The sequence below is a fragment of the Podarcis cretensis genome (assembly GCF_951804945.1).
Source record: "Podarcis cretensis genome assembly, chromosome: 1".
NCBI classification, from domain to species: Eukaryota; Metazoa; Chordata; class Lepidosauria; order Squamata; family Lacertidae; genus Podarcis; species Podarcis cretensis.
The window spans coordinates 16,750,672-16,763,059 of NC_137170.1; the positions used below are offsets into that span (position 1 = coordinate 16,750,672).

At 46.5% G+C, this 12,388-nt stretch overlaps 1 protein-coding gene across 3 annotated transcripts in view; it reads right to left on the bottom strand.

The window, feature by feature from the left end:
* The window catches only part of TECPR2 (tectonin beta-propeller repeat containing 2), a 55,237-nt gene that overhangs the window by 26,432 nt on the left and 16,417 nt on the right, over positions 1 to 12,388 (bottom strand). For all 3 annotated transcript variants that reach the window (XR_013840418.1, XM_079982691.1, XM_079982692.1), the window contains exons 10-14: positions 10,649 to 11,595; positions 9,376 to 9,559; positions 7,057 to 7,230; positions 6,038 to 6,218; positions 4,148 to 4,289 (exon numbers count right to left, since the gene is read on the bottom strand). Coding sequence is in view for 2 of the 3 variants with exons in the window: in XM_079982691.1 (XP_079838817.1) it covers positions 4,148 to 4,289; positions 6,038 to 6,218; positions 7,057 to 7,230; positions 9,376 to 9,559; positions 10,649 to 11,595 (1,628 nt within the window). In the remaining variant the exon portion in view is untranslated. The remainder of the gene's footprint in view (positions 1 to 4,147; positions 4,290 to 6,037; positions 6,219 to 7,056; positions 7,231 to 9,375; positions 9,560 to 10,648; positions 11,596 to 12,388) is intronic.

Consider the following 12,388-nt stretch of genomic DNA (forward strand, 5'->3'; position numbering starts at 1 on the left):
CAAGAAAATCCAAGTAACAGGGCTGATATTTTGCAAAGGGGAAACAGTAACATTTGTCTCACTCCACAGCTGGAGATTAGTGAAGGTTTGTGAGAACACTGCGACTAGCAAAAGGAAGGAGCTCAGATACCTCACTTAGCAAGATAAATGTGAGTTTAGTTCTTTATCTCTATTTTTTCTTCAGTGGCTCTAATGGGAACAGGACCAGATAGACTCCTTTATCTTGCGTTTAGGAACTAATCTATAAGAAAAGTCATATATAAAGCCATGTCTGTTGGCAGTTCCATACTACAATCCCTGCAAAAACAACTTTAACAGTCATGGCTCCCTGCCCCCCCCCCCCCGAGAATCCTGGGGAACTATAGTTTGTTAAGGGAGCCAAGAATTGCGAGGAGACCCTTAAAACTGCAATTCCCAGGGCTGATCGGATTATTTTTTTATTTGACTCAATTTTTGTAGTACTTCAATTTCCCAACAACCATACTGAGCAGCTCAACAATAACCACCTTTAAAATGAGCAAACGTTACAATCGCTATAGGGACGCAGGTGGTGCTGTGGGTTAAAGCCTCAGCGCCTAGGACTTGCCGATCGAAAGGTCGGCGGTTCGAATCCCTGCGGCGGGGTGCGCTCCCGCTGCTCGGTCCCAGCGCCTGCCAACCTAGCAGTTCGAAAGCACCTCCGGGTGCAAGTAGATAAATAGGGACCGCTTACCAGCGGGAAGGTAAACGGCGTTTCCGTGTGCGGCTCTGGCTCGCCAGAGCAGCGATGTCACGCTGGCCACGTGACCCGGAAGTGTCTCCGGACAGCGCTGGCCCCTGGCCTCTTGAGTGAGATGGGCGCACAACCCCAGAGTCTGTCAAGACTGGCCCGTATGGGCAGGGGTACCTTTACCTTTACCTTTACAATCGCTATAGTCACATCAAAAGCACAACAGCATATAAATAGCACAGAAAACAAATTCGTCATGTAAGCAATGCAGTTCTATACAAACTCACAGTGAGTCAAAAATATCAGAAGTGGCTGCTGAGCACCAGCCCTGTGCCATCAGAGACACTTTCTCTGGGACGGGATTTCCTCGCCCAGGATGTTTTGGGGGAAGCCATGAATAGGAGTTAATTATTTTTTATTATGAAGCATCCTGTCTCTGGTGGATAAAGGATTGGATAACACTAAAAGACAATAAGCTACTGGACTTGGAAGGGTTTGACAATAGGTTTGGCTGGCATGCCTATCTATGGTTAGGAAAGAAGAAAGCTCATAAAAGTTTTGCCAACCACATTTTTAGAGGTGCCCTTATAGAAATATGGGACAGGTACCAAAATATTTTGGAACCAAATGTACCACATTGGTTATCCCCACTAGAGGTCATGTGTGTCAAAAAGATAAACATGAGAAAGGATTGGATGACTTATGGAGATATTGTAATTAAAGAAGGGGGGAAATGGAAACTGAAGCCATATGAACAAGTTAAAAAATATGTATATGATTGGTTGCACTACTTCCAAACAAATGATATGTTTAAGAAGGATTGTAAAGAGAGGAAATATATTGAAGGAGAGTCTAGATTTCAGAAGGAAATAATTAATAATGATTATAAGGTATTGTCAAAAATGTACAAAATGTTATTGGAATGGCAAACAAAGGACGAAGAAGTTAAATCAGTTATGATAAACTGGGCCAGGGATTTTGGTTATAATATACAGTTAGCAGACTGGGAGAAGGTGTGGAAGGAAAATATGAAATTCACTGCATGCATGACGATAAAGGAAAATATTATGAAAATGGTATACAGATGGTATATCACTCCCGTAAAATTAGCAAAAATGTATAAGACATGTAACAAATGTTGGAAGTGTAAAGAGAGGGAAGGGACATTTTACCATATGTGGTGGGAGTGTAAGAAAGTAAAAGGCTTCTGGGAAATGATATATAATGAGTTGAAAAGGATGTTTAAATACACGTTTGTGAAGAAACCAGAAGCTTTCTTGTTAGGAATTACAGGAAGAGAAATTAATAGAAGTGATTATAAACTTTTTCAATATGCAGTGACTGCGGCAAGAATTTTAATGGCTCAAAAATGGAAACAAGAAGAATTACCAACATTGGAAGAATGGAGACGGAAATTGATGGACTTTGCTGAACTAGATAAACTGACAGGAAAAATTAGATACCAGAAAGATCACAAGTTCACACAGGACTGGAGAAAGTTTACGATTTATCTGGAAAATATTTGTGATGAACAGACAACGCTAGTTGGATTTAAAGAGGCTTTGTGATGAGAAAGGGTATTGTGAGAGGGATAAGAGTTGTAAAGATTTATTAACTGGCAATACAATCATAAAGGAAATGTGAATTAAATATAAAATTATGAGGATTGTGGAGGGAGCGGGGGGAAGTCCAAAAGAATTTGGCATTATAGTGGATGTGAATGTGTTATTTAAATTTGTAAAAGAAAATTTTTCTAAAAAATTAATAATAATAATAAAAAAAGAATAGGAGTTAATTATATGTATGGTGTGGTTGTGACCTTACTGTGAATACCAGGCTCCTGGAGTGGAGAAAGAGGCTGCTTTTTCTCCTTCTCCAGTCCTGTTGCTGTGGTGTGCTAAGCCATGTTTTGGCGTAGCGCAGGCACATCCAAGTTCCAATAGGTTGCGATCCACCATCCAGTATCAAAATCTGGCAGTGATCTACAGTGGTGCCTCGCAAGACGAAATTAATCCATTCCGTGAGGCTCTTCGTATAGCAGTTTTTTTGTCTTGCGAAGCAAGCCCATTGACAGCTTAGCGGATTAGCACTATTAGCGGCTTTTAGCGATCAGCTGTTAAGCGGCTTATCAGCGGATCAGCTGTTAAGCGGCTTATCAGCGGATCAGCTGTTAAGCGGCTTATCAGCGGATCAGCTGATAAGCGGCTTATCATCGGATCAGCTGATAAGCGGCTTAGCGGCTTAGGAAAAGGGGGAAAAAACCCGCAGGAACTCGCAAGACATTTTCGTCTTGCGAAGCAAGCCCATAGGGAAATTCGTTTTGCGAAGCGCCTCCAAAACGGAAAACCCTTTCGTCTAGCGGGTTTTCCGTCTTGCGAGGCGTTCGTCTTGCGGGGCACCACTGTACCACACTCTCCCACTGTCATTCTTCAACTTAAACATGTTATATTTGGTTGGGGGAAGCCAGCCAGATGGGCAGGGTATAAATAATAAATGATGATGATGATGATGATAATTACAAATTATTACCCCTACACCAGGCCCTTCCCAGGGCTCTTGGTGCACGTGGGAAGGCAACATGCCCTAAAATGACCAACTGCCCCTTTACCGACGAAGAGCTCCCTGGGAAGGGAGGGGGGCAGTGGCTTACTTCTGAGTAAACACAGCTAGGCTGGAGCTGGAAAGGTGGGGAAAGTTCAGCATCCATGCAGAACTAAGAGGGAGAGGCTGTTTTCTTCCCATGGGAACTGGCGGGAGTGGGGAGAGAGATGTCATTGTCTCTCTGCCCTTTCCTTGGCTCCCTTTGCCGGCTGGCCAGCTGACTGGGCACCTCCACAGCTGCACCCACACCTCATTTTCGCCTCCCTGCCCGGGGCTGAGGCTTGGGGGGGGGGGGAGGTGCCTTGCAGCTTTCTGGGCTGGCCAGCTGACTGGACGTCGGGTAAAGCAGGATGATTGAGACGAAGATCCATCGCGCGATCTACGAGTCAATCGCGATCGATGCGTTGGACATACATGGCTTAGTGTGTCATCTGAACCCAGGCTTGCGGTTTTGTTTCCTGCAAACAAACCATGAGCTGTAAATCAAGAACAAACCATGGTTACACCTTGTGGCTTGTCTGCAGTGGGGCATACCAAGAGCATGGGTTTGAACGACTGGCTAAGCCAAACTACGGTTCAACAAACAGCACTACGACAGGAGGGGGGAGCAGCAGGACCGGAGGAGGATCAAAGTGTCCACGATCTCTTCTCATGCTTGGCTTAAGCGTGACATGCAAACCGGACCAGCATCTGATCAGTAGTGGCTCTCCAAGGTCTCATGCAAAGGCTTTTCTCAGATCCAAGATCCTTTAGGTCGGGTTGGATCAGGGACCTTAAACGTGCAAAGTATGTATTTTGCCCTCTGCATTTACTGAAAATAGAAGAAGGAATGCCTACTTGCCACCAGTGGTTATCATCCCCTTGTGGTTTCTTGGAAACAACACCCGTTCTGAACCACAGATTGCCATGGATGTCTAAAACCCATATGGTCTGCTGGTCTCCAAGAGTCACACACACCGGCTCTAGAGCTTGCATTTCACTGCAAAAACGAACAAAAGTCACAACACATTTGCACACAAGTGTTTCCACCCTCTCCAAATATACAACCCGTACCATGCCCTGCCAATTTTTCTGATTTACTTACCATATTTTTCCCTCTATAGGAGGCACTTTTTCCCCTCCAAAAATTAAGGGAAAATGTGTGTGCGTCCTATGGAGCGAATGCAGGCTCCCTTGGCTTCAGCGATAGCAACGCGAAGCCTCCGAAGCGTCCTACAGAGCGAAAAATACGGTATTTATAGTTCTGGGAATTGAAGTTAAAATGGTTCAGTAGAATGCTATTGTCTTAGCCTTGCACACAACACTCTCTCTCTCTCTCTATATATATATATATATGGCTCAGGTTGCAGCATATTGTGTGGGTCATGGTAAGAGATCGCAGGAACTGTCAAGGCTATCTGTTGGAACCGTGGATCTGAGGGAAGGCATTCAGAGGAGATCGTACTGAGGAAGGACTTGGAAAATTTCCAGACTTCAGAACTCGGAAAACTCTATCAGTTGCAGGACTTTGCAAGCAACCAGTGGCGTAGCGTGGGTTATCAGCACCCGGGGCAAGGCAAGTAATTTGCGCCCCCTAACCCGGGGCAAGGCAAGTACAGTAATTTACTCTCCCAAGCAGCAGCAGCAGCAGCAGCGAGGCTTCTCTTTCCCCCGCGTTCTCCCGGAGCTGCCTCTTTTCTTTGCTTTTTTCCCTTTCTCCAAGGCTTTTCGCTTTCTCTCCTTAATTGATTCCCCCTCCACACCGCGGCGTTTCCTGGCTGCTTCCCCCCCCCCCTTCCCCTCTCTCTCCTCCTCGCTCTGCTTGCCTTGCCCTGCCCTGCCTGAGGGCGCCCTGAGGAGACTCCGCTCTCCTTTTTGACCAGGCGCGGTGGAAAAAAGGGGGGAAAGTCTCTTCCCGCCCCCTCGCCAGACTCCCTGCTCGGCTCGGCTCACTACCCAGAAGGCCAGTGGAGAGAGAGCCGTAATTACCATAAAGCTCCTCTCCCTCTGCTTCGCCAAGCTGTCAAAGCCCGGCAGCAGCGGCGGCAGCAGGCGCAGCCAGACCCCCGCCAGCCAGCCCACCCGCCCGGTTTCCTCTCCTTTTTTTGCCCGCAGCAGAAGGCTTCGCTCTCCCCCTTCCGCGACCTCCTCGCCAAGCCGAGCGAGCGCGGGCTCCCTAACCCGTGGATTTTAGTAGGGGCAGAGAGCTGCTAGTGCGAGCGCGCCCCCCGCCCATGTTGCGCCCGGCCCCCCCTGCACTCCCCACGCTACGCCACTGCAAGCAACTGAACTGTATGCTGGAGTTGGCCTTGTAAAGACAATCTGTTAAATAGCTGTTTTCTGTGGTGAGCTTAATCGCTTGGCTGAGCTTCCACAGTGCATACACCACCCAGCACCTCAAAACGCACAGCCCTGCGTCTAAGCAGGTAAATCAAAGAAGCTTTTAGTACTCGTTGGAACATGACCACATAAATGCACAACTGTTATCAAATTGTGCAATATTAAATGCCAGCTGATACAACTTCCTCGTGCTGCTTCCACAAATGGGCTGCTTTTCACCCTCTTGTACAGTTTCAGAACAGAGCGCAATGTAACGCGAGGTCAATGAAACCTACTGCCCCGATTAGGAAACTGGCCTTCTCGTATGATGCAATAATCCCTTCGAAAGATGTGTAAATCCAAACTACGGTGTTGCAAGATCAGGGAACATCTATTACAGAACATACCTGCTGATTAAACACTGCTTACCTGATGACATCACATTTCCACTGCTCCCCTTCAGGGCAGAAGCTGCTTACCCCCTCGCGGTACAGAAGCGCACGATGCTCAGTTAATGCCCAGACAACATTATTTCTGGCTGTGACCTGCGAGAGCGGATAGGGACAGTCCACTTTTACTGCTCTGGCACAGGGACGATCCACACTCAGGCCTTCAAGTAAAATACAGAGTAGAAATAAATTGCATTAACTCACTTTTATGCTTACGGTGCTCACCTTCAGGGTTCATAAATTATCTTCCTGTAGTTATTATGGCCATGCTTTAAGCTCACAGTATGCAGCCTTAGCATATTCCTTTCCGGGAACGGCCTGTGGTGTTTTCTTCCTGGTCAGAAATTACTGCTCTTATCAATTTCATTCTGAAAAAAAGCCTTGATATCTGTGGATGTTCGCACACTCTTAAATCATATTCCTGTGGGCAATGAAAGTGAGTTCTGCAAGCCTCTACAGTGCCTAAGAGACTTCTGCTGTAAAACGTCTATCGCCCAGTGACCTGAAGATCTCACACTTTTTACATATGAAAGCATGACTCACAATCATCCCTTTCTTTTAGATACATCTTTAGACATTTGGACTTCCTATATGAATGTATACATTTAAATCAGGACTGACTGAATATTCTTATTGTTAATGCCAGCAGGTAACGAGGTTTTTAAATAAATAAATAAATACTACTGATGTGTTTGTTTCTCCCTTACTTATTTGCTTGTGTGACATTTACCAATTAAAAAAATGGTTTTTTAAAACAATCTACATTTATCTGCGTCTTCCAATAACACTGTTTTCAATAACTTGAGTCATGATGTGCCTAGGCAAGGGGAGGGGTTGAAGGAGGATGGGAAATGGCAGGAAAAATGTCTGCTTTACTTCGTCACAACCTTGAGAAGTTTCCAAAGAACCGGAGGATCCTCCCAAAATGCACTTTGGGGGGGGGCAGAGGGGGAAACACCACCACCCTAGAAGAAGCAAAAAAGCAAGTAACTGAGGTACCTGTCTGCAGGTACAGATCGCCATTTGTTCGGATAATCCAGGCAGTGTCATCACTCAAAGATACAAACGCTGTCTCAGGCAAAGCTTCGTACCAGTGACGCTTTCCTTTAATAGTCACTTTTCCACAGGCAAAGGCTTTATTGGTTTTGTGCTCAACCTTCCAGAGAAGAGTCCCTGAGGAAGGAGCCTCACATTAGTCAGATGAATCATGTTTAGCGCAAGGGAACACCTCTGGACCTTCTTAGGCGCTCCAATTTTATTCGTTAGTTACAGTCATTTTAAAGCTTGAAAGACCTACTTTCATGGAATATGTATATACAGTGGTACTTCGGTTTAAGAACAGCCCTGTTTATGATCTATTCTGTATACAAACTCTGCAAAACCGGAAGTAGTGTCCTGGTTAGCCAAATTTACCTAGGTCTACAAACAGAAGCCGAACGGTGGAAGGGCACCGGCAGCAGAAGGCCTCATTAGGGAAAGCGCACCTCGGTTTCAGAATGGCTTTGGTTTAAGAATGGACTTCCAGAATGGATTTAGTTTGTAAACCGAGGTTCCACTTTATTTATATATATATATAGATATAGATATATATATATATATATATATATATATATATATATATATATATATAGGACCCCTGGATAGTTAAGTCCAGTCAAAAGCGAGTATCAGGCCAAGGGAGTCGGCATTTGTCCACAGACAGCTTTCCAGGTCATGTGGCCAGCATGACTAAACAGCTTCTGGCGCAACGGAACACTGTGACGGAAACCAGAGCACACAGAAACACTGTTTACCTTCCCGCCAGAGCGGTACCTATTTAGCTACTTGCACTGGTGTACTTTCGAACTGCTAGGTTGGCAGGAGCAGGGACAGAGCAATGGGAGCTCAGCGCAATGACATACTGGCAAAGAGCATTTTTATGGACAGCACAGCCACAGAAGTTGCTTGCAAGGTTTTCCTTTAAGCAGGGCCCAAAGGACTTCACAGCTGTAGTTCACAGGACCAGCTACTGAAGATGTGCCTGTATAACTCTGTGTCATGTGTTACTGGAATAATTTCATTATCCACCCTGTGGATGCAAAATGTTTTGCTGGAAATGTCCCCCAAAGGTCTTAAACCCATTAGAAGGCACACTGCTTTTAGTACTTTGACCATTATCGTATTATTTTACAATTGTTTGAGGTGGACTAGGTTTTTATTTGAACTGAGAGCTGCCTGGTAAGCCCTGGTAAAAAAATAAAATAAGCCAGCATTGCCCCCTGTAGTATTATACTGCTAAAATTCCAAAGACGTTGAACAGAATTGTCACAGAAAATCAGGCACAGCTTAAGGGGCAGGTAGGAGAGTCAGAACATACAATCAGGAGAACTGATAAAACGCTTTTTCGAGACTACACTTCAGGCTGGGTGTGCATGGAGGGGGTTTGTCCGAATGTTCTTCTCCACCTGGCAAAAATCATCCCTCCACGCAAGAGTACTAGCCTGCCAGGGGAAGGTTATATTTCAACCCAACAGGCTTCCTTATCACTGAAACATGTAACCTAACCAGCCCATTTGCAGCCTATGGTGGAACAGTTCAGGGAAGCTTGACTGCTTTTCTGCAACATGCAACCAGATACCCTCAGCCTTTTCTTTTATGTACTAACGCAACAGACTATTAACCCCAGCTCCAAACGTAATTCTGGACTCTAGAAGTATGCACCAGAAGTGCACTGGTTCTGCTACCGAGATCTGTAAAGGCAGGGACCCCTGACTATTAGGTCCAGTCGTGACCGACTCTGGGGTTGCGGTGCTCATCTCGCTTTATTGGCCGAGGGAGCCGGCGTACAGCTTCCGGGTCATGTGGCCAGCATGACTAAGCTGCTTCTGGCAAACCAGAGCAGCGTACGGAAACGCCATTTACCTTCCCGCCGGAACGGTACCTATTTATCTACTTGCACTTTGACGTGCTTTCGAACTGCTAGGTGGGCAGGAGCTGGGACTGAACAAGGGGAGCTCACCCCGTTACGGGGATTCGAACCACCGACCTTCTGATCGGCAAGTCCTAGGCTCTGTGGTTTAACCCACAGCGCCACCCGTGTCCCTTGCACCGAGATCTGTAAGTTGCTCATAATCATTTCAAGGGTCGCGCATGGACCTTGTCTACGGGAAGAATGATCTCTGTATATAAGAAAAGGCAAACGAAGTTTAATTAAACAGAGGGCAGCTGCAACGAGGCTTTTGCAGCAGAGTTACAGAAGCCATTCCCCCCCCCCCCCCGCCAACCGAGTACAGAAGGCAAAATGATGATGGTGATGAAAAGAATGGCAGGCTAACAAACCTGAAGGAGAGACTGCCACCTGCTGGACATTATCTTCAAACTTCTGCCATCGCAAACCAGCACTAGGTAAAGCACTGCAGTACAGGCCACCTTTGTAGTCCAGGCACCAAATGTATTTTTCAGAGACAACCAGGCTCAGTATTCCATAGCCAGGACCTGCGTAGCCCATCCAGCTTTCTGCAAACTAAAGACTGGAGAGTTAGAATGCCGGTGAGGTATCTTTATCGGTGCGAGAAATCGGACAAACTTTGACTTTACGAAGGGGGGGGGGGGAGTGCGTTCATTGTATCTTCTTGAAATGCTCCATTAAAAAAGGAGGAGGATCATTTGATTTCTGCAAGACAAACATTAAACAACGCAGTCTCCAGAAATTTATTTAGTTATATCCAATGTGAGTTTTTGCAGCTTAATCACCCACCCTGGTAACTGTTTTGATAGTTATGGCGGGATTTCTAGAGCCAGGAAAACACCATTAATTCCTAGACAATTGAATGATGGCTCCTAGATGAGAATCCAAAAGTACGTTTCTCATGCTGACCAGAGGCAAGTAAAGTCTGATAGGGCATGGATGCTCTGTGCTGAAGTTCCAAGAATAAATTGGCTTGGTGTAATAAATTTAAGTGGCCAGAAATAAAGGGGTAATCACTCTTTGCTACACTGCAACCGTCTTCTCCTTCATACCAATTGCCTCCAGTGTCGCATGGCTCTCTTCCTACTTCCATAATGCAAACAAAAGCATATTTGCAGTTTCTAGTTGTTGAAACCTGTTTGTTTTTTTAAAATGCAGCTTCTGGAAAGCCAGTATTCTGGAAAGTCAGCTTGTGGGCACTGGCTCGTAAGAGACTGGCCCCAATATCCTAAACACTGTGCTTCATTTTAAAGATGTAATAAAATACAGACTGGATTGAGAAGAAACACACGTGGAGTGCAATATGGCTTTCCTGCTTCTTCCCTCTTTCCCTCCACTGCCTGAATCCACTTGTGGGGATTGCAGGGAACACTGTGGTTTGGAGCGCTGCAGCAGAAGTGAGAGAAATCAATGGGGAAATGGCTGGTGGGGCTGCAAGGACCTTCCACTCACACCGGAGAGCCTCTAGGGCAGGCATAGGCAAACTCCGGCCAGCCAGATGTTTGGGACTACAATTCCCATCATCCATAGCTAACAGGACCAGTGGTTAGGGATGATGGGAATTGTAGTCTCAAACATCTGGAGGGCCAGAGTTTGCCTATGCCTGCTCTAGGGTGTGATGCAAGTTTGTATTTAAGCGCATACCTGATCCGACTTTAAAAGCGCTCCTTCATCTAAGCTGGTTCTGACTTTTTCCTGGGGCGGGAGGCAACCCCCCATTTCTGTCACACTAGTCTCAGAGGATGAGTAAGGCAAACCGTGCCTGTAGATATCCTCTTCATCGCTCGATGCAGATCTCTCAGCTGCTGCATCAGAGGTGTTGGTTATCCATTCACTGGCAGCGCTAGCGTTGGGGTTAGCCGTAAGTGGCTCCCTGAAATCGTGCCCGGGTAATGCACTCTCTTGAAGACCACTCTCCTCTTTAAAAGAGGCAGGAAGGGGACCAGCGGGGACTGGGTCCATTAGAGGTAGCTGCTGCTTCTGTTCCGTGTGGGTCTCAACTTCCGCCTCCTGACCAAATGAGTCCTCAGCACTAAGGCTGGCTTTCACATCTCCAGACATCCCTTTCTCAGGGTTTGTCTCTTCCAGGGAATCTAAAACACCTAACTTAGCGAAAGTGCCTTCTGTTTTATGCAGGATAGAACAACACTCTTCATCCTGGGCTGGCGATTTTGAGACGATTTCGTTTTGTTCAGACGTAGGGCTCCAATTACATTCAGCGCCATCGCTAAGCGCTTTATCTCCTGCGAGAAGCAAGGGGGAACCGGAAGCCAAGGAGCTCCTAGCGGGAGATGTGCCCACTTCGCTCTCGCCGTTGGAACATTTCAGGACTTCTGGCGCATCGTCGTCCTCTGGCGTCAGAGCAGCTACCGACTCCGGCGACTGAAGGACGCTGAATGTTTCAGAACCATTTCCCTCCTGCGGCACATTTTGGGATTCAATACAGAATACACTTTCCTGGTCTTCAGAACTGCCCATGAGGCTAGATTCAATAGAGAAAGAGTCCGCGTTTACAGACTGAGGGCTGTCAGCAAAGTCTCGACGTTCACAGGACGGTGTGCTTTCCAGAGAGCTGAGGTATCTCGAATTTTCTAAGCTCACACATAGTCGGGAAAGGTGGGAGAGGGAAATAGGTAAGCCGAGGGGCAGAGAGGAGGAAAGGGAGAAAAGAAGCTTGTTAATTAAGAGAATGCCATTCTAGGGCCAATGAAAAACAAGAAACCATCTATTTGAAGCTCCTGAATTTGACCAACAAGGAATATATTGGCAGGCCAAACTGCCTACTTCAGCAGTGCAGAACTTGCCACCAAAGCAGAACATCAACGCAATCTTAACTGTTGTGTTGTAGTAGCCAAGGGACTGAGCTGTGATTCAGAAAGTTTCTGGTTTGAATGTCACCTCTACCCCACTGCTGTCAAAGAGGAAATCCTCTCTCTCAGCCTCTGTCCCCACTCTCCAATAGGGAGAAGTAACACTGATTTATACTGCAGGGTTATTTTAAGTATTACAAAACTCTGAATGCACTAAACCAGGGATGTCCAACTCCCAAGAGTTGCGATCTACTCCCGGGAAAAAATTAATGGTAGTGATCTACCCATTTTGGGGGGGAACCCATAGTTCTGCCGCTGGGGGGGGGGGGACACACGCGCAACAAACATCACAATAGTAGTAGTAGTAGTAGTCCCACCAGCGGTAACTCCGTCTTCCATTCTTGAAATCGTGCGTGAATAAAGAACAGAGTGAGGGGCCAGGGCCGGATGCTCCTTTTCCCGCCGCGGAGGAAAAAGAGCCGCGATCGACCGCAATAAAACAGGGATCGACGTGTCAATCACGGTCAACCAGTTGGACATCCCTGCTCTAAACTGCTTATCATCTTCGAACAGC